Source organism: Ictidomys tridecemlineatus, chromosome 12 (genome assembly GCF_052094955.1).
Source record: "Ictidomys tridecemlineatus isolate mIctTri1 chromosome 12, mIctTri1.hap1, whole genome shotgun sequence".
NCBI classification, from domain to species: domain Eukaryota; kingdom Metazoa; phylum Chordata; class Mammalia; order Rodentia; family Sciuridae; genus Ictidomys; species Ictidomys tridecemlineatus.
The window spans coordinates 70,885,857-70,908,626 of record NC_135488.1 but is presented as its reverse complement, the minus strand read 5'-3'; the positions used below and the strand labels follow the sequence as shown (position 1 = coordinate 70,908,626).

The following is a 22,770-nucleotide window of genomic DNA, read 5'->3' as shown; positions in this document are numbered from 1 at the left end:
GAGAGATGACATGACCACTGAAGACTTTAACAGAACATATCAGTTTGGGCATTCAGGAATCAGGTTGTGAGATTTTGAAATTTGTTTTACTGGGCAAGGATGGAGGGTCCAGAGTTCAGCATTCAGTGCTTACCTCTTTCCCTCCAGGGTATATTGTACTGTCACTGGAAAAGGATTTATTTGGGGAAAGATCAATGTTTTGGCTTCTTCCCAGAGACTGTCATTTTAGGCTTCATGGATATCTCCTTCCCCAGGGATTTTCTTGTCATTGAGGAGATGGTTGATTGGAAGGAGCAAAGTTTTGGCTTCTCTCTTCCTCCTTCCCCTGGTCACACCGTCTTGGGGGGTTTATCAATTCCATATCCTTCAGATGGGGGGGGCACCGATAATGCCCCAGGGATTTACCTTTCACCATTGTGGTGCTGATTGCAGGTCTCTGTAAGGCTGTTGTGTTTGTATCTGATGCTGCAGTTTGAAGGCCTAGACATTTGGAATGGGCAGGTAAAGTAGAAGAGAACAAAGTTAATCTGGAACCACAACATGCAATAGAATCTGTGAGGAAGGACAGAAACTAATGTCAGTTCTTTGCCTCTGACTTGATAGCATCCTTCAGGAGAAGCGGGCACCCCCTGCAATGGAACTGACTGGCAAGTTGGAGATGTCAAAGAAGGATCCAGGGGAAGGTGGAACTGCTGTAGGTCTGACTGCTGCCCTGCACCAACAAGGCAAACCAGCTGATAAATAACAACATTTGTAAGGTACAAAATAGCTGCTACTTCACATCCACCCTCCCAGTTTCCCTTCTGGTCAACCTGACCAGAAACCCACAGTAAAAGGTATTCTGGGAAATGTAGTCCAGCCCAGCCAAATTGACCTATTTCAAAGCCAGACATGCCCTTAGCAAAATAATAGTAAATTATTGTTTGGCAAAGTCAGAACCACCATCATTTGAGCAGCGTGCCAAATGCTTTATGTGAATTGTTTAATCTCATAATAGTTTTATGAGAAAAGTATTATCTTCCCATTTTGCAGGCGTGGAAACCAAAGCAGCATGTTGTTATGACTACTCAGCACTCAACACTATTTTCTGACATTTTTTCATGTCTCTCGTTCTTTATTTGTCACTACTGAAATCATCCTCTCTTTTTTTTGCTGTTTCCCATATTATTTGGAATAGTTTGGAGTTGACCAGAAATAATGGTTATACTGCAGAGTCAGCTGGTAAAGAGTTATATGAGTTCCTCAGATGAGCAGAATAAGGGATAAAAGAAAAGCAGTCATGGCTTTCCTCACTGATTCATAATTTCTATTACATCAGGGGCTGCCTATGGCTGCAAAAGTGGAGAAATGATATTATTGACTTTCATGAGTCCCTATTTTTTTCTCCTGAAAACCGGCTTCCCTGATCTTCCTGCTTTTATATGCATTAATGTTCTCCAATGTTTGGAAATATCAAACTGGCACTTGTGATTCTCGGAGAGAGACTATGAATCATCAACAAAAATAGTCCCAAAAAGGAATTGGTTAGAAGGGTCTCATAATGAATATTTTTACCACTACTTCTCCTTTGCCTTTGATTGTTTCTTGGCCAGGGCTTTTAACCTTGCATGACTCAAGAGGTACAAAGCTTTTATATATGACATGTGCTTTAAGAGCCAAGAGGACAGGGGGTATGTTTTAATTTGATTCACTCAGTGTATCTTTTTAATGATTTTAATGCTGACATTGGTAAAATGTAAAAGAACTGCTGAAGGTTAACTTTTGGAGATGCCAACAAAAGATGACTGGTGATTTGTTCTCATTCTCTGGCACTACAAAATTATCTTTGTCTCCATGTTCAGCTTTTGCCCTAGTTTAGTGGATGATAGTTTGAGTAGCTCCACCAATCCCAGTTTCTCCATTCTCTTGTCCAGAGTCAGTGCTTCTGTGTCATTTTAAGTAGATTTGCACAAATTAACCTTACAAAGTTAATGTTTAATTTGAAAAGCTGCACTTTTTTTTTCCCCTTATTTCCATTTTGGTTAGCAGACCAGATGCTTTGCCAAATTTACCCTCAGCTAATTGCATAGTTCAATGTCCTGAAATGTGCCCTTGTTTGCTTAAAACCTGCTGATTTGCAAAAGAAATTGTTCCAGGAATGTGGGTCAGTGTGGACGCTCCCATGGAGCTGAATTGACCAGGAATGAGCCATGCAGCCCTGGCTGGGGCACTGGGTGCTTATAAGTTTGCAGGAAGAGAGGATTCTCCAGGGCAGGATTTTCATTTTAACGATAAGACTACTAGAGGTGGGGGAGAGCTGGGGCCTGGAGTAATGGACAAAAATCAGTTTGGCTCTGATCCACCTTTGGAATCCCCTCAAGCTTTTCATCTTGAGCAAGCTTTGGATCAAGATTTAAATAAAATGTTAATGCACAGCCAGAGGAAAATAATTTCAAAATCTGACATTTGCTCCGCCTCTGTTCCCAGAGGCACTCTGATCAGATGTATGTGAAGTAGGAATGATCTTCCAGTGTGATGAGAATAAGGCTGAAGTTGCTCAGTTACAGTCTCCTGCTTGTAAATCTGGAACCTGATGGTCAGAGGTGTGTTCCTAGAGATTGACTTGGCCTGAGGCACATCACAATACTCTTGCCAGCTCCCACTCCTGCTATCAGTGGAATGAACTGAGAGCAGTCTGGAGGAGACTGGGAGGGTAGGAGAGAACCCAGAGAGACAACATGGATGCTGCTCTGGTGGAGGGGGGCAGCATTCGAGGGGAGAATGTCATGTCTGGTCACCTTGGTGACTGTGTGGCGTGTTGCCATTGAACAGGTGGGTCAGCTGTGAGCACGGATCCCTTACTCAGGTATGAAGAGACAGCTCTAGTCTTAGTTATACCATTCTCCAGTTGGCTGCCAGGTTCCTGCCAAACCTGCCACCTGGCCACCTTTCTCTTAACAGATATGCTTTGCTTTCCTAGGAGGCAGATGCTGAGGGGTCACTTACTGCAACTCACTTGGCTCTAATCATCCCCTAGAACTTGTTTTACTCCTTAGCAGTTTAGTCACTTAATAATTGTGTTAGTTTCCAAAAGCTACCCAACAAATTACCACATATTTCATGGCTTAAAACAACACACATGTGTCATCTTATAGTTATGGAGATCCTAAGTTCAAAATGGACCTCGCTGGGCTAGAACACCTTGTTGGCATGGCTGTGTTCCTTTCTGGAGCTCTAGGGGAGAGCTTACTTTCTTGCCTTTTGCAGCTTCAAGAGGGGTCACATTCCTTGACTTGTGGCTCTTCTAGCTTCAAAGCCAGACTTGGCTGCCTGAGTCTTCCTCACATCTCATCATCTGACACCCACCCTATTGCCTCCCTCTTCCTCACTTAAGGACTCTTGTGATTACCTTGGGTCCACTGGGATGCTCCAGGGTGCTGTCCTTATTTTAGAGCCTGATGTCCAGCAAGCTTATTTCCATCTGTCGACCTTCTTCTCTTTTGCCATGTAACTTAACATATTCACGGGTTCTCAGAATTAGGATGTGGACATCTTTGGAAGATCACTACTCTGCTCACCATCATTGTAAATCCTCCCCTTTCCCAAAGTGCTTTTACAGACTTCATTTGACCCTGAAAAATGACTGTGAGATAGGTGGGTGAGTGGGAACATCCTAAATAATGCAGAAGGAAGCTTGCATTGGAGTCAAAAACCACAAACAAACCTTGCTAGTAGTCTAACCCAAGTTTACTTGGAAATAGGGTAGAACATAGTTAAGTCAGAGGCCACACTGTTCTGTTTATTTCAAGGCTATCTTCTTGATGACAGCTAAAGAGGAAGGGCATGGGGAAAGCAGGGCTTTGTGTAGCCTGCTGTCAGGGCTGGGTCCAGGTCCTGTGCTCATACAAACTTGATCTCTTCCTGAGTCTTTGATTCCCTGTTTTTGCCTTCTTAAGTGTCTTTCTCAGTGACCAAGATGATAATCTTAACACAGATAGCCACAGGAGAAGGGTATGACCCAAATGCAAATCTACTTGTATATATTAAAATCAATTCCATAAGTGTGGAATGGAAAATGAAAACCGAAGTTCTGACACTGACCTTGTTGAATTTTCCATAAAGGAGGAAGAGATCATTTATAATAAACCATCAACATATGGACAAACTCTTCATTAACTTAAGGATGAGCTTTTAATAATAATAATAATAATAATAATAATAATAAATTAAAATAAATAAAAGAATAAAAACCCCTTGCTGGTCAGGATAATCCTAAAAGCAACTAATATGCATTCTGTCATGTATAACCAATTAGAACAAATAAAAATCAATCAATTAATTAATTAATAGATATATAAATAAATAAAATAAGCAACTAGTAAGGGAGAATTCAGGCTGCCATTCTATGACTGTAATTCAAATACACAGGACCCAGCTCTCCCCACAAGCTCAATTCCCTCTGAAGATTGACAACGAAGCTCTCGGGAATTGGATCCTGAATCTAGAGAAGTCAGGGGAAAAAAACCCAAAATCCCCAACCTAGTAAGAGGCTGTTTGCAAAAGGCTTACACTGAGCTCCTGCTTGTGAGCACTTCCTCTCTGTTTTATTCTGTTTTGTTTTGTTTTGGAGTGGAATTAAAAACTTCCTCAACCTTCTACAACATCTCTGCTCAGAGGGCAGATTTTAAAACAAGACAGGGATAACACACACACACACACACACACACACACACACACACACACACACACACCCTTTTGGGATGCTGGGTTCTCTTTAGTCAATAATACAGGGAGTTGAGTCTTCTGCCAAGGATTAAACTTGAAAACAATGGTGCATTCCACAGGCCCCTGTACCAGGGGACACGAGGTGGGCAGCACACACGTCTCCCTCTGAGGTTTGAAAATGGTTCAGGTATCTTGGAGTGCCCAGCATCTTGGAAAGAAATTACGATAGAACACACAAGGGTGGGGTTCCCCAGGGGCGAGTGTGACTTTGATTCTTCATCTTCCAGCTGCAAAGCTTTGCTGTCTCGATTAGTTAAAATGACAAAGGATGGAATGTTTTCATTGGAGAGTCCCAACACTGTTTCCAGCATATTTTCCACTTGCCTGACTTTGCTCTTGGCCCTGAATGAAGTAGAAGGTGGAGTTTTCTGTACTGAAATCATAAAAATCTCTTTACTGGCATGCATGCAGTCAGATCTGCTCTTGATATTGCTCATGTTATTAACTGCAGCTGGGTTTGCTGTGAGTGAAATGTTTTTGTCTTGGGTGAGGATCACTGTTGACTCGTGACGGCCTGGACCCTGCGATTGGAAGTGGACATTTTAGTGAGGGGCTTGATTATTCTTATATTTTTGTTGTGTCTTTTTTACTTTTAAATCCATATGTTGCTTTGGGCTTGTTTGCAAAGGGAAAAAATATTTGGCTCATTTCATTTCATGCAGTAAAGACAGGAGCTTACTAGGGGCTTGGGAACTGTTTTTGTAATTTAGGGGACTGTTTTTATAACCTAGCAGACTAAAGTTTTCAAAACAATTTGGTAAGCCTTAAGTGTTACTAAATTTCGTGTGATAAGAAGCCACACAGGAACACCTAAAGTATGTTTGCACTTTACTCTTTATTTTTATTTATTTAATTTTTTGTAGTTGTAGATAGACAGAATGCCTTTGTTTATTTTTATACAGTACTGAGGATAGAACCGAGTGCCTCACACATGCTAGGCAAGTGCTCTGCCACTGAGCTACAGCCTGAGCCCTGCACCTTACTCTTAACTCTATTACAAAACAAAACAAAAAAATAAACAAAACCTTGCAGCAGTGTTATTAAATATGCTTGTACATTTGAGCTCCATGGTATTCATACCTGTGATTTCCAGAATTAGCGAGTTCCCCATTGTTCCTGTAGGATCAAAGATTAATTTCAGAAAATATTTGTCTGGTATTTTATAAAGCCTTATTATAAATGCAGAGGAATATCTGGCAATTTCTCATACTCTAAAGACTACAATGTAGAAACTCTTTGGGCTGCTGCTCTGGATCCCTGGGCTATTTGAAATGGGATAGAGTCTGGTCCAGAGAGGCCCAGAGTTCCCTCACTAAGCACACCATATTATTTTTCCCTACACTCCAACTTTTGAAAGGTTCTACTAGACTATAAGTCTCCTAAGCTCAGGAGCAGCATCTTGCCCATCTTAGAATCTCTGTGCCTGCCAAGCCATAGGACCACAATTAATTTGTAGAACAGATCTGTGTGGAAGAACCTTGTGGGGCTAGGGTTGTGGCTCGGTGGTAGAGTGCTTGCCTAGCATGTATGAGGCACTGGGTTCAATCCCTGGCACCACATAAAAATTAAAAAAAAAAAATGAAAGTATTGTGTCCATCTACAACTAAAAAAAAAAATTAAGAAAAAAAGAACCTTGGAATCAGACTTTCCACATTTTGAAACACAATTCTGCCAATTGCCAACTATGTGATCTTGGTTAACTTATTAAAATTCTCTGATATTTAGGCTTTTTTAATTTCAAAATGGGATATGTCATTATAGGTACAATTTTAAAATAATAATAATATAATAACAATCATGTGCTATATAATGACATTTCAGTGAGTGACAGACTATATCAACAATGGTAGACCCATAAAATTATATCCTAGAGATGGTAAAACTTGTCTTGTTGGTTTTAAGTACTCTCTCCGACGTTTGCACAATGATGAAATTGCATTTCTCAGAATGTATCCCTTTCTTACAATAGCTTGGTGGAGTAAATAAGATAGCACCTGAAAGCATTTACCATTTCACAAGGACCTACTTCAGCAAACGGCAGTCCTTTTAATCAGTGTTCCAAAGGGTTTTCCCATTAAAAAAATTAATCAAACACACATCTCTTTAACTGCCAGTCTACTTTGATCAACATGAAATGACTGAAGCAAAGTTCCGATTTGAAGCAAAAAATCCAGACTTTTCAATTTTCTTGATCAGGATTTTCATGGGTAAATATGTTTGATTTTATTTATTTATTTATAACAATGACAGTAGCTTCTGAATTTAAAAAATATATATTTATAACTACTTTCATTGACTCCTAGAGGTCTGGGGTCCAAATTGAGAAATAGTGTCAATGTTCCTGCATTGGTGTCTAGTTTGTACAGGTCTAAATTAACCTAAATACATTTTGGAACCAAGTGTTTGTGGAGAGGGAGCCCTGCACAGTGAAACAGCACGTTAGAGCCACATAGGGTCATGTGTAAATCCCCGTCTTTCATTTACTTGCTGTGCCACCACGGACAAGTTCTGCAACATTTCTTGAGTCCAGTTTTAGCTTCAGTAAAATGGGAACGGTGTCTGCCTTGCAGAGTTGTCATGAGAACTGGATGAGATGTTGATAAAGCCCCAGCACAGCATCTGGTACATCACAGGCGTCCAATTAAATGGTGGCTGTTATTTATATTAGTCTGGGGAGTCTAGCCAGATTGAAGGTTTATGCTTAGTATAGGGGTGGTTACTGGCTTTAAAATTAGGATTATTTTTCATGCCATAAAGATTCAGATATGACTAAATGTGGCATTTCTATTCTGTAGGGAGTTTTAAAAAGAAACTACTGTACATTAAGAATAGGAGACAGGAGCTCTGAGTTCTAGCAGCTTGATTATTCCTTCATCTGTATATTCAGTCAACATTACAAAGTGCACAAGCACTGGTCAGGGGAGACAGTTACTCAAACTTGCTTTCTACCTCATCAAGACCTCTGCCCTGCCCTTTTCAGGGGATTACTCTTCAGAGTTTTATATTCATATATATATATATATCTATTTTAGAATTGGGGAATTGAACCCAAAGCCTTGTGCATGCTGGGCAAGCACTCTGCTTGCTACTGAGCTGTGTCTCCCACCTGCTCACTTTCATCTTGTAGAGATCCCCATAGTTAATTTCTTCTGCCACTTTCTTGACAACACCTGACATCTCCATATTGTTGTCCTTCCACTGTTCCATATACTCCATATACTTTGGATCAGCTATTTGCCTTCTGCCCAAAGTTACCCTGATAGATATAGAAAATGACCCAACTGCATAGGTCTTCAGCCTCAGTGGTCTTAGAACCCCTCAGTAATTCTTTGCCTCATCCTGGTCACTCCTTTCATTTTCCACAACCCATGACCTGGCTTTGCCTACTTCTTCAGTCTCATCTTGCCCACCCCTTTTCCTCTCAACCTCCCCTTGAGCACCACCCAGTGCCTGGGATTCTCTCACAGACACACACACCATGACATTTCTGGCTTCCCTGGTATTGCTCATGGCATTTCCTTAGTCATAGGGACATGGAGCCTTGATCAGTGTGGATTTAAAAAGTCAGTTCTTGGCAGACCCATTTTTAGAGCAGGGATGAGTTACTGCAGCTAGATGACATCCATTTCTTTGATCCCAAGCAACTTAAATGACTTCCCACAGGAAGAAAATATACTGACAACTGTGTTTTGCATTATAAATGAATGCATTTGTAGTTGGTCTGTATATCAATCTTTTGTGAGTTTGGTTACTATGGTTACTCCTTTTGAGTATGTTTAGTTATGATACACTAACAAAATTGAGTTGCTGGATATAAGAGCCAAGAACCAAGCTGTACTTAACACCTCCAGACAAACAAAACCAAAGTAATTAGCTGGTAGGCTGGGGTTGTGGCTCAGTGGTAGAGCACTCACCTAGCTTGTGTGAGGCCCTGGGTTTGATCCTCAGCACTACAAAAAAATAAATAAAGGTATTGTGTCCATCTACAACTAAATATATATATATTAAAATTTTAAAAAAGAAGTAATTAGCTGGCCTCCTGATACAATGTATCTAATCCTCTTCCCTACATCAACAATGACTTCCAAAAATCTTTAAATGCTCAAGATCATCATTCTTAAGACAAAGGGAGTGGAGGGACTTGGATATGACATATTCTATATAGAAATGTCCCTAATTCTTATTAATAAATATTAGCTTATTGAGAACATCCTCACACCAATACCCAATTTCCTTCTTCTGAAACATAGCTTTCTAAGCAATCTCTGCAATTATGACTTGATCTCTCAAGTGGACTTGGCCCTCAGATAAAGTGTTTTATGCCTGTACTCATTGCAGACCAGATAAAGCTGCTGTTATGAATTTTGAGCCTCTTATCAATTTAGATAGAAATATCATAATCCATGCCTAAGCAAGCCTGAGGTTCAAGTTTCTGGGCCACGGGCCAGGGATATAGCTCAGTTGGTAGAGGGCTTCCTTCGCATGCACAAGGCCCTGGGTTCAATCCCCAGCACCAGAAAAAAAAAAAAAAAAGTTTCTGGGTCCATAAGGCAACAAGGTGAGTTTAAAGACTTAGAAGGAATTAAACTACCTAGAAAAATTCCAGGATATAAACTTATAATAAGAATATTTTCCATTTATGAGTGTATTACAGTTTGGATCTTAAATGTTCTCCCAAAGCTCATATTTTGGAGGCTTGGTCCCCAGATAATGATGTTACTGGGACATAGCAGAAATTTTAGGAAATGGACCCAGTTGGAGGAAGTAGGTCTTCGGGGGATGTGACTTTGATGGGTATATGTGGACCCTGACCCTTCTTCTCCCTCACTTTACTTCCTGGCTGTCATGAGGTGAGCAGCTTTGCTCCACCATACATTCCTCCCTTGGTATTCTGCCTCGCCACAATGATGGGGCCAAGTGACTGGGGTCTAAGACCTCTGAAACCATGAGTTAAGATAAATCTTTCCTCCTTTTAAGTTGCTTATCTCAGGTATTTTGTCACAGTGACAGAAAGCTTACTATGCCATGCATATTTCATTTAATTCTTGAAAAGCTCTATTAGTACCCATATTAAAGATGAGGACATTAAGGATTAGGTAAGTTAAATAACTTAGCTAAATTGATAAATAGACCAAAGATTTAAATATTTGTCTATCTGCCTGCAAGCCCATCCTTTTATTTACTGTGCTATACTGATTTCCTTTAATAAGTCCACTCATTCATTTACTAAATACTTATTGACCAGTTATTGTATGTTAAGCACTGGAAATTTAACAATGAGTAAGATATTTGCCATGAAGACCTTACAATTAAGTAGAAGGAGCCTAATAAGTAAAATGTAATTGTTTTAGATGTCAAAATAGAGTATGTTCAGCAAAGATATAGAAAAGAGTACAAGTTTACCAGGAAGTAGGAGACAATGGGAAATTACCATGGAGGACATGAGAGTTGAGCCAGGTATTTTTTAAAAAAGCAAGATCTGGATATGTAGCTAGGTGATACAGCACTTGCTTAGCAAGCATGAGGCCCTAGCTTCAATCCCCAGTACTGCCAAGAAGAAAAAAAAAAGTGAGAGTTTCATGCTGTGGATAAGTTTACTTTAGGCAGAGATAAGTATGGAAGGAAAAAATCTGTTGGCAAAACCCAGACTGGTGCAGTGGGGGAACTGGAATGGTGTAGGATGGGAGGAGCAGGTGACAGCAAGATGAGGTCAGGGAGGTGTGGAGAGGCCGGATGTGCCATGTTAAGGAGTTTGGCTATTATTCTGCAGGAAATGAGAGTCTTGACAAATTTTAAGGAGATCAGTGTTAAGATTAGGTTTGGTTTTAGAGTCTCACTAAGTACAACTCTAGGATGGCACTGTGGAGTTGAGACATGAAAGAGAACGGTGGCATTTCTATCCTTCATGATCTGGTCCTTATACTTCTATTAATATATGCTTATATTAATTATATTAATTGAGGTCATCTCCTGAAACACCAGATGTTTTCCCTTTAAAAATAACACAGAATTCTGAATTAGTGAAGTGCACAGATGAGGAGGATGTGTGTGTGAGTGTGTGTGCATGTATGTGTGTGTGTGTGTGTGTGTAAAATGAATTTGGGTTTAGCAGTTCAGCTTTTTATGAGATTCTTTTGAAATGTGATTGTATCATCTATCAAATTAGCTCTCCCTCTCAGCTATCTATCATTTTCAAATATGACAACAATACCTTGTAATTTCTGTTTAAATGTAGACATGCCATTTCTTGCCTACAGCATAAAGTTCAAACTCTTTATCATAATGCATCACAGAAAAAACTGATAACATCCTGATGCCAGTCTTTTCAGTTTATCTCAACACCTCCCCTTTTACACACTTCATATTTTCTTGATGCAAAAATTTCACCTTTGGTTCAATTTAGGCCTTATATTTTCAAATATCTATGCCTTTGCTTATCCTGTTTCATCTATCCCATTTGACTATCCTGTCCCCTCACTCATTTTCACCTTTTACATAGCTCTGTCACAATACTATCATGAGGCATTGTGGTACATTAAATTTCTCTCCTCTGCCAGACCTTGGCTGGAAGGGCAAGGGCTCAATGCTATTTATCTTTTTAGTCCTGGAGTGTTAAGGCATAGTGGATAAGATATTGTTGGAGCTAATTAAACTAAGTTTACTTTGCAGAACAAAGTCATAGCATTCTAAAAATATGAAGCATATCTTTTGCTGCTGTTTTCTAATTTACTGAACATTCAGTCGTTAACTTTCCAGCCTTCTCTAGCAAGGGTTTATTGACCCTAAGGAGAGATAATTTTTAGAATAGCAAATATTTTGACTCTTAATAAGCTCTTATTCTTTTTAGGAAAGCTACTTGAAGCAAAGTCCTAAATATCTACTCTCTCTAGTAGTCATTTTAGTACTTCTAGGTACTAATGAATCAAGCATTTATAAAATAGTTATTAAATGTGCACATAACTTGAATATTAAGCATTCTTCCTTGAGTCTATACTATTAAGCAATGTCTCCACTGTATTTTCAATTAGAATATAAATAACTCAAGATCAGGAACTTAAAAGCTTTAAAGATGAATCAATAATACCACTTTTACTATCAGCTAAATATAGTGCTATTAGAGCCATTCTTGGTTGATCATTGTTTTCAAAAGTCTACATTTTTAATGTTGCTGATGCTGAACACCTAAGTCTGTGGATCAGTGGAGGACAAACAGCTGAGACCTGACCTTGTGATTGTATACCCTAGGTTAAAAAGCCCCCTTCAGCGAGGATGTTCAGCTGTGGGGCTTGTTTAGATTGAGCACACTGATAGATTTCCAAATGTCTTTGGTTTTTCATGGATTATATATTCCATGCTATCCTCTGGGTTGTAGCTTGCTTCTAGGAGCTCTGTCCTTTCCTATCTTTGATTTCTAATAGCCTCATTTTCAGAAAGTGCAAATCTATCTATGCATCAAAATTTAAACCTTGGGGTTTAACTTGTATTTAAACACAGTTTCTAGGACTTGAGTGTTTTAAAATGCTTGAACACTGCGGGGTAGGGGAGTGGGGGAGGTAATATTTTTTAAATGATTCTTACAATTCTAGTAAATATTTAGTTTTATTTTTTATGGACTTAAAATACAAAAATTAATAGTCTCTTAAAACTAGAATAAAGATATATACTCATAACAAATTAGTGTTAATTGCTCTTATAAAATACAGCAGTTAAGTCTTCTAATCTTTTCTATGACCAAAATCTAACCCTTTACATGCTAACAAATGTACAGGGTAAACTGCTCTGTTTGCCTCATTGTTTTCTGCCTCCATGCCTATTTTGCTATGCAAAAGCTTTATGTCAATTTACTTTTTGAGCCGTTTAAGACCAAACCAAATTATTCTTTCAGCACATTTTAAACAATCCCTTAAAGACCTCTTTTTCTTGGCTATGTTTCCAATCTTGGCTTATCACTATAATATTTCATGCTCCATGCTTCTGAAAAAATTCAATATTCAAGAACAAAGTAATCCAGAGCTTTACTTCATTTCAGTCTTTTTATGTCCTAAGGCTGTCCCAACTCAATGACCCAGTTTTTATTGTGTCACATCTCACTGTCTGTTGCAGACTGCGACCAGCTTGCCTAATCCTTTTCCTGTCCCTTATCAGTTTTCCCTTAATTCAAAAATCTTTTTTTTTTTTTAATTCTTTGCACTTCTCCTTTCACAGCTTTTAAATTTCTTTTTCCTCCTCCTTCTCAGGAGACTCAATGCTCCTGTGGTAGGTACTCAGCAATACAAACAGGTAACCAAAGTCTATGAGCCCGTCCTTGTCGGAACATTATTTGTATCATTTTTAGAATAGTGGGTAGCAAATGATAGAAAGTGGATATTATAATTTGGCAATATGTACTAAGAGTCCTTAAAAATGTTCATACCTTATGATCTGCAATTTTACTTCTGATAATCTGGCTTATTAATTTAAAAAAATCACCTAACTCGGGCGTGGCTGTGCATGTCTGTAATCCCAACAGCTCAGGAGGCTGAGGTAGGAGGATTGTGAGTTCAAAGCCAGCCTCAGCAACTTAGTCAGGTTCTAAGCAACTTAATGAGACTCTGACTCTAAATACAATATTAAAAAATGACTGGGGATGTGGCTCAGTGGTTAAGTGTCTCTGGGTTCAATCCCTAGTACCAAAAAAGAAAAAAAAAAACCAGAATCACCTAAGATATGTAAAAAGCTATACTTATGTATATATGTATGTGTGTATATGCAAAAGAAGAAAACAATACAAATACGCAATAATAGGAGAGAAGTTAAATTATGGTCCATGTACTTGATAAAATAATGTGCAATCATTTAAGATGATGGCAATGTGACAATGTAGATACATGGGTAAATAATTACACTGTTCTCAGAAAAGCAGGATACAAAATTGAAAGTGCCTATGATCACATCTTTTTTTTTTTTTTGGTAGTACTGAGGATTGAACCCAGAGGTGCTTTACCACTGAATACATCCCCAGCCTCTCTTATTTTTGATTTTGAGATAGGATCTCACAAAGTTGCTGATGATGACCTGGAAGATGAGATCCTCCTATCTCAACTTCCTGAATTGCTTGGGATTATAGGCACATGCCATCATGTCCAGTAAAATTGTTTTTAAAAAAGCACTTACAGAGCACTTTTGCCAACAGTTGCTATTTTGGAATGGTAGAACAACAGATGATTTTTTTCCACTCTCAAAATCTTGTGATTTTTATTTAAATTTTTTAAAACTAGAATCTTGCTGGGCATGATGGTACATACCTGTAATCCTAGGAACTCAGGAGGCTGAGGCAGGAGGATGGCAAGTTCAAGGCCAGCCTCAGCAATTTAATGAGGCTCTAAACAACTTGGAAGACTCTGTCTCAAAATAAAAAATAAGAAGGGCTGGGGATGTGGCTCAGTGGTAAAGCACCCCTGGGTTCAATTCCCATTGCCAAAATTAATAAACTATAATCTTAACTGATTCAAATAAGAATAATGTAAGTAGATTACGTCTAGCATAACTTAAATTTAATAATAATGTAATAACTGGGGAAGGAAAGCAAAGAGAGTATGTCATTTTATTTTCCATTGTAGTCATCTCTGAAAGGAAGAATTGGGAAAGAGTTCTCAATACCTATTTTAAACCATAAAATTATTTTTTAAAAATTTAGTAGGTTCTATTTTAGTGTCAAGTTTTACTGTCCCTGACTTGATCCAGGCCAGCTTGTTGTCTCCTAAAGTACTTCAAGTTCTTGTTGGTCTACCTCTAGTCCAACCTTTTCAAATAATTTCCCACACTGTCTTCAGAGAGATCTTTCTGAAACCCAAATAAGTTTATGATACTGCACTGTTTAATCTATTCAGGGATTCAGAATTTTCAAATCTTTATTTTAGCACCTCCCAAGCTTCTCTGCCTCATTCTGTGTCATTTCTTCTCTTTGCGCCAGTTTTGCCCAAACTTCTTGTAATACCTGCTATGGTACTCAGTCATTATTGCCTTTACCTCTCACTCCTGCGCTAAGTACCCACTCATTCTTCAGATCTCAATTGTCATTTTCTTTGAGAAGGCTTTCTGGATTCTTGGTCTCATGGAGACATCCCTTTCTCTGTAATCCACTGTGCCTCACCACACAGTGTGATCACTCACTTGCCTATCTGTCTTTTCTACCAGACAATCAACTTCTTGTTTGTACTGGCAGGCGAGAGAGAGCATGTATACATTTAACCTGATATCGACTCCTCCCTTTCATTGTGGATGCTAATCAATGTTGATGAAAAGCTAATGTGCTAACCTGGATGAGCACAGAGAGGAATGCAGGGGAAGCCAAGGGTTTATTATCCTCAGGTACTTAAAGGGGTAGTAACTCATTCAGTATACCTCCCTGATAACTCATTCAGTATACCTCCCTGCTAAAAAACATTTGTTGTGCAAATGTTTTACCTTCCTAATATCATAACCCTGAGAACTGGAAGCCATCTTGTATGTGAACCCTTGAGTATTTCTTGTATATACTTGGCATGCATTCAAACACATATTAAAGTAATAAATTTCAATATTTTAAAATCATTTTAATATAAAGGAATTCATACCTACTTAGATCTCTGATGAGAAAAAACAAATGAGAGAAAATATGTGGAAAACAAAATACTTGTAAAGCTCAACATCTTATCTAGAAAATTTCAGAACAGTTTCGTCATGCCCTTGTAGAAAAGTAGAAAAGCATATAAAAAGATTCAAATGAAATCAAGATGAAGACTGCCTAGACATTGAATGTGGTAACATGTAAATATCTGCTCTACCTCAATTTTATTCACTTTAGATAGAAAATGAGGAATACTCCAAGAAAAGTTACTTGCTCGGCATAACACAAAAGTCGTGGTTATTGATTAGATAAGAAACAAATGACCTGGTCATGGTGTCAAATTTCATTCTTTGTTTCTTTGTTCCTACCTTACTATCTCTGTATTTTAAACAATGTGTTTATTACAGCAAAAGTATCTGAAATTTTTAATAAAGCAAACCATTTTCTCAAAATTTTTACCATCTTAAGAATTTTTATAATGGCTAACATTTCAGTTAAAATCATAAACTAAATTCTTAATCATAAACTTAGGGTTAAATATACCCAAGCCTCTGCTATTTAAAATAAAACTCCGGAAACAATTTGGAAATAGTAAAGTCTTTCTGGATCATCCTAATTTATATGCTTTGTAGATTTAAATTTATGTTTTCTTATAGAATCATCTGTTTCTATCTGAAAAATAAATGCAAACAATGTGAGGTCTTGAAAAATATTCAGAGAATTATATTTTGAATTTCAAATTATTACAGTATATCTCATGAGTACTCTGAGAAAGACTAATTAGTCACTGCATGGGGGAAAATCTTTGACTAAACTTATATATAATAATAAAAAGCAGAAATAATAAAATTAGCACAATAGTTTGATCAGGTATAATCAAGAATGAATGGAAAACAAAGACTTTTTTTTAAAGTAAGCACTATTAGAATGAATAAGGCAAATTATGGAAACCCAAAGAAAAGCATGAATTGCAAAAAAAAGAAAAAGAAAATTAGGATAGCTTTTAAAATAGCTACTATTCCTTCAGTAAAATTCATTATGTATAAAGGTATACTTCCCTGTAGGAATGAAAATCTAAGATAAAAATATTATGTTCCTTCAGACAACCCAATATCACTAGAAAATAATGTTCAGATATACCCACACAACTTTCTTTTTAATCTATTTAAATTCCTTTCTTCTATTTGCAAAGAAACATGCTCATTTAGGATCATGAGCCTTTGGCCAACTTAGCTCTCAAATCAAGCCTCTTGTGAATTTAATGGATCTATAGGAGCTCTTCAATGAATAATGATCTAGTAGATGATATCACAAGGGTTAATTTAATGTGTTTACTACAGAATCTGCTGCATAGATGGAGCTCTGACATTTTTTTCTCCTTCATTTCCCTGCAATTCTGTAACCAAAACAGAACAGAACAGAACAAAACAAAACAAAACAAAACCATAGCACAATAGAATTACACAACACAGGAATGATCTGTTGCTTATCCTTTAGCATAAATAGTTTATAATTTATTGTAAAAACATTTTGCGTACCATCATCACAAATACTGAAAATGAGCTTATGAAAGTTACAATTTTATCACAAAAATATTTCCTAAATACCATGATAATCCACCTGTCTTCTTCTTTATCTCATTATAACACACTAAAATGAGGGTTAGAATTTAATTTAACCTAGCCGACTTGAAGATTTGGTCTCTTGGTTTATACATATAGTCTAATACCATTTTCATTTCAAGATACATGGTCAAATGTACAACCAAGATATGGGTAACTGACAAATTTACATAGGAGCTCTTCAATGAATATTGATCATTGAAACATAGAAACATACACACTTCTAGTTATAGATTCTAACTAGAAATATTACAGTAAAACTGGTAAGCACAACTACAATAGACAGATACCTACACACCTGAAAAAATCAACAACAACAAAACTTTAGCATCAGGTGGACACATCTAGGTCTTAGGATCAGTATACTGCTTTTGTGTACTGTACAAGGTCTTACTGCCCCGCAATCTGGGGGTTTCAGAGCTAGATAGCACGCAACTCAAAAAACTTGCTTTGTCCTTTTTTCATGCTATATCTCTGAGTTTCCCCCTAACTCTTGTAGTCTTCTAAAATCATCTTTCAGATTTTCACTTAATAGCAATGAATCAAATCTCTTGTATACATGACCTCATTCTTCTATTGTCTCCTCTGTTTGCAGACAGCCGATCAAAGTCCTGGAGATGGAAACGAACTGCCAACTGATTGACCATTTTCCTCAAGGTAAGAAACGCTGAAATAACTTGGAATGTAAGGAAGATAGTGAAGATGATATGAATTGCTTTTTCCAAGGGCAGATTCGTTAGGCCTTCATTAAAGAGCAAGAAAAGAATTAAAGGCAACTGTAGTAGAAGGCTCAAAAGCCAAAAGCCAGCCAACTCAGGAACCTGCAATGATACACATAAATATGATTAGATCAGGAAAATGCAATGTTTTGTTTATACACATAAATGAGTACTTAGCACTACTATGAACCTATGGTATGGGCTCTAAGAGTAATTCAAAAGGAATATGACATGGTCTTTGTCCTTAGAGATCTTACTGTGTAATAAAAACAGGACTAGAATAGTACACTTTAGTCAATGATTAAATGCAACATTTATATGTATATATGCTACAAGAAGACAATGTTAGGGGAGGTGAAAGAAAGATATCAAGGAGCTATTCTTTTAAAGTTGTGCAGAGGGAAGAAGGCAAATAAGCAAACATGTGAAATGAGCATGACTCAACTGGAAATCATCACATTGGCCTGGAATGGATTGCTGTGTTAAGAAATGACAAGAAATTCAGTAAGATATGCTGGGTGTGGCCTAATTATGAAGTCCTAAAAAACCACAAAATTATCCCAATACTCTGGTAACTGCAAATGCTTTTGCTTAGGCAGTACAATGATTCAAAAAACATGGGCCTGGCAAAGGAAATGAATTTAGGATTTTTCTCATTTTCTTATTCAGGATCCAAACAGACATATTTAATTGACCAAGTATTTTCAAGGCCAATATGAAGATGAAAACTTATCAATTCTTAATTGCTTACTATATCCAAATACTTTACATAAATCATTTCACTTAGTCTCAACAAGCTTGTAAAATTAATATTATTTTCTTCATCTTATATTTAGAGAAACCAGAGCTCAAGAGATTCAGCAAACAGACTTCAGTGAGAGGAGCGGTCAAGTTGGAGCCAGGCCTTAAATTCAGGCCTGTGCTCCTTCCACCACCTCTCAATGCCTTGTACTTACATGAAAACCTTGTTGCATTTATGGGTAGCCCTAAGAGAAAGGGAAGGGCCTACCTTCTCCTGTAGGTTTCCCATGTAGCCCAGGTACAACCGGATGGCTTCAATTAAGGTTATTAGGATGATAACAGTGATCACAATGAATTTGTAGTAATCAGGCAAAACTGAATACTGAAAACATAAAAAAAGGAAAACATGTTTGTAAAATCTCACATACAGTAACACTGACCTGAGATTTTTAAAAAAAAGATTAAGAACTTTAATTTTATTGACAATGGAACAATGTCAGGGATGAGCAGAAGAACCCTCAGTGGTAAAGCACAGACTTACCTTCATGTGAAGCATCATAATACAGCTCACCCACCAAAGTGGGAAAAAGTAAGTGTTAAAATAAAGCGACATCTGCAATGCCAAACTGGAGACCATTTCATTATCTACAGAAGAAAGAGAAAAGGAACAAACTCTTAATCCTGATCCCTGCCCTATAAATCCTTTCATTCCTGAGAATCCATAACTGTAATATTGGCTCAATAAAACTACAAATTTTAGGCCTCTTTATAATTTTTGAAAGTAAAAGGTATATTCATCTTAACACCATTTAGTTCAAATATTGGTTACTTGGGGGTATGTTTCAAATTCTTCAGTTACTTATCTTGCCATTACAGTCTGCTGACTTTTTTGCACATTACTGGTATAGATTAAATGTGGAATATCAAGATGAGTCCTGTTGAACAGATAATAATTATCATTTCCTCCTCTGTAGACTTCTGTGAAGTCTATAAAATGAATGCATAAATACATAAAAATGAATCACAGATAAACTAATCCCATACAAAGCTAATCTCCTCAAATTGTAGGCACATACCCTAATCCTATGCATTCTTTAATGCCCAAGCCAATGCTACCTTTCCCATAAATCCTTTCTTGATCATATTCTCCCACCCCAGCAGAAATGTCTTTCCCTTTTAGGTACTTATTACTTTATACTGTGTATGACAGTGCTGGCATAGAACCATTCTCCCCTCACCCAGTCTAGTACATTGAAGAGACCATGGGCTTTAGGTCCATGTAAACCCAGAACTCCCCACGATCCTGTGAGCCTGGATGCCAGGCATGGGATAAATCATTTAACCTTTTAAAGCCTTAATTTCATCTATAAAATGATATTACAATTACCTTACCCACTGCTTGTGAGGACTAGAAATACAAATTACTTCACCTTGGCACCTGCACACTTAGTAAACACTCAACAAATATTTGTCCCCCTTCCTTTTCTATGTGAATATAGTTTCATTGTAAGCACAGACATATCCTACCCAGATTTGAGACCCTCATAGAACTGAGTATCTTGCTTTGTACTTTGTGAATACCAAATACACATAAGCAGAAAGAATGACTTGATGAAAACATAAATATTCATTATCAGGGTAGCCATTGTGATAGTAAGTCTCATTTATCTAAGTTGTTCACACAATACCTTCTGTTTTCATGTAAAGGAGAAGAGCACAAAATTAAGAATTTAACTTTTTAAAATTGAGCCCTACAAGATACTTCCTAAATCTAACTGTTTTTAAGAGCTGATATATATTTTGAAATTGATTGCTCTAAATGTAAGGTTTTACAAAGGTCTAATGTAAATTTCTTAAAAACATTCCTATTTTCTTTTCCCATACGTAAATATTTATGGGTCATTTAGTAATTTTTAAATAAGAAATAACCATGGTCTCTCACAGAAAAATGGTTTCCTTTAGCTTCAAGAATATACCTGGTTATTATGATCTTTTGCTTATACCAATTTACTAAATTACTACTGATAAAGGAATGAATTCTTTAAAAAATCGGTTAAGTCAAAAGAAAACTCACTAGTCCAGTATTTTTTTTTTATAACAACAGTATAATTCTTGGCCAGGTGTGAACTGAGAATGATATGAACTTGTTAATACATACAAATAATCAAAACTATTTCAGATCTACAAAGAAGAAAATGTGGAAAAATAATAATGCATTAATTAAGTTGAAAATTTTAGTTTAAACTTTGGGGCAGTGGCTGTTAAAATTTCGCAAAGAACAATTTTTTATGTTACAATTTTATTACATGAACATCTTAAAAGTTACACTATGTCTATATTTCAGCAGATCAAAGTTATAATCATGCAATTCAAAATCAAATTAATATGTAAATGAACTTTGAAAGCACAAGACACAAATTTACTAAATTTTGCAAAATGTTGAGTTCTGTAAATGGAATTTAAATTAAAACGTTATATAATCCGGCAGGCAAACTACTGGCCAACTGCCTATTTTCATACAGTTGGTAAGCTAAAAGTAGTTTTTCTTATGTTTAAAAGGTTGGGGGGCGGTGGGAAGCAATATTTTGTGACACTAGAAAAACATATGAAATTTAAATTTCAGTGTCCATAAAGTTTTATTGGTTTAGAGTCATGCCCATACAATTACTATTGCCTATGGCTGCTGCAGAGAACATATGGCCTGCAAAGTGTGAAATATTTATTATCTGGCCCTTTTCAGTAAATATTTGCTGACCCCTAATGCCTTGTATTATCAGATGTTAGTGTCTGTTAATCCTTACCCTTGGAATCACAAAAGACAAAACCTAATTTTTCACATTATTCTCTGCACATTTTAGATCATAAAAAGGCCCACATTTGGGGACTAGGCACGTGATCACGATGACAAGATCCAATCATGGGAACTAACTTTGCCTTTCTCTGCCCCGTTGTAAAAATTCCTAAAGCAGAGGAAAAGCGTGCTGTTTCCCTGCTGAGCTCAAGGATGAAAACCACACAGGTTTGGTTGACAGTGTGCTGTCTATCATCATAATTTAAGGGCTGTAAACTGTTTCGGAGGAAACTGTATTTTCACTTGTCATCAGGTTGAATGTAGCATCTTTACGTTGTGGTATTTTTGTTACTAGATTTTGGAGGAAGAGTTATATATAGGAGAGGAGAAGGAGGCAGGGGAGATGGGAGTTTTGATGAAGGCCTCGTTAGTATGGCAGCTGACACTCCAGTGGATGGAGGTTTACAATAACTCATTAAAATTCTTTCTTTTTCCACTTCTTCTGCTGGAAAACGGCCTCGTGCGGAACGTATTCTTTCTGCTAGAAAAGGGCAAAAGGCAAGACTATGTCACCGGGGTGGGGTCTGAGGGGTCAGGAAGGGGAGATGCTTTGGCGGTTCCACGATCCTGGCTGGAAATGAGCGGCGGGCGGTGCAGAGGAAAAGCAACGTTGGCTTTGGCGGACGGGTGTGCTGTGAAGGAGGCGTTTTTATTTTTATTTGAGTCCCCTCCCAGGCAGCTCACGCGGCACTCTCTCAGCTGCCGCGCTTGCAATGCACCGGCCAGGTGGCACACGACCAGACCAGGCCGGGCTCGAGGCGGGGGCCTGCACCGGCCCCGGCCTCAGCACCCGCGCCCAGCTCCTCCTCCAAGGGGCTCCCCGCACCGCGGAGAACCCGCTGAAGGCGAAATCGCCATTTTAGGTCCGGGCAAAATCTGGACGTTCCAAAACCCGCGCGGCCACACCCATCGGGCCTCGGCCACTCACCCGGACCCTCACTGTACTCCGGCCCGGTCCGGCTGGAGTCGCTGAATACGGTTCGGCTGAAGTTTCCCAGCCGCTGGCGCACTGGATCCGGGAGCTCCATGTTTGGGCCTCAGTGTCCCTCGCCCCCTCAGACTCTGGCTGGTCCGCTGGCGCAGCCGCGCTCCGCGGTTCCCACGGCAACCCGGCGGTGTGAGGCGCGGCGGACCCCGGGCACGCGCTGGCAGCCTCATTTGGAGCCCGAGCGCCTGGCAGGGAGAGGTCGGCAGAGAGCTGGTTCCAGGCCCTAGGAGCCCAGCACCCCAGCAGGGCTCCAGACGGCAGATCCCTTAGTCCCGTCTTAAGCCCCACCGTCTTAAAAATAATCAGAAGTCATTATAAACCACCTGAGGTTGGACTGCACCACCAGGCGCGCTCAAACCTTGCCAGTGGGACTGTAAATTAGTGCAGCCTTTCTAAAGAAAAATATAGAATGAATGCTGAACCTAAAGATTGTTCAAGACTCAGTAGCTGTGTGTGTGTGTGTGTGTATGTGTGTGTGTGTGTGTGTGTAAAATGTA

The 22,770-nt window shown here is 38.3% G+C and overlaps 1 protein-coding gene and 1 long non-coding RNA gene across 4 annotated transcripts in view; one reads left to right on the top strand and one right to left on the bottom strand.

Annotated features, from left to right (window-relative positions):
• The window catches only part of LOC120884889 (uncharacterized), a 61,335-nt gene that overhangs the window by 10,808 nt on the left and 27,757 nt on the right, over window positions 1-22,770 (top strand). For all 3 annotated transcript variants that reach the window (XR_013428959.1, XR_013428960.1, XR_013428958.1), the window contains 2 exons: window positions 604-758; window positions 17,570-17,631. This is a non-coding gene — a long non-coding RNA (uncharacterized LOC120884889). The remainder of the gene's footprint in view (window positions 1-603; window positions 759-17,569; window positions 17,632-22,770) is intronic.
• Tmem17 (transmembrane protein 17) lies at window positions 16,656-22,627 on the bottom strand. Its single transcript, XM_005322053.5, has 4 exons — window positions 22,214-22,627; window positions 18,976-19,079; window positions 18,703-18,816; window positions 16,656-17,795 (listed from the first exon to the last, which is right to left on the bottom strand). Exons 1-4 carry the CDS (start codon window positions 22,311-22,313, stop codon window positions 17,517-17,519), a joined length of 597 nt encoding a protein of 198 aa, XP_005322110.1. The 5' UTR covers window positions 22,314-22,627; the 3' UTR covers window positions 16,656-17,516.

Excerpts from the sequence above, each read along its gene's own strand:
- Tmem17 (XM_005322053.5), bottom strand. The coding sequence starts at position 22,313 with ATGGAGCTCCCGGATCCAGTGCGCCAGCGGCTGGGAAACTTCAGCCGA. Across the intron at positions 19,080-22,213 it reads GGAGTACAGTGAGGGTCCGG|ATAATGAAATGGTCTCCAGT; the intron begins GTGAGTGGCCGA and ends TTTCTTCTGTAG. Across the intron at positions 18,817-18,975 it reads TTATGATGCTTCACATGAAG|TATTCAGTTTTGCCTGATTA; the intron begins GTAAGTCTGTGC and ends TTATGTTTTCAG.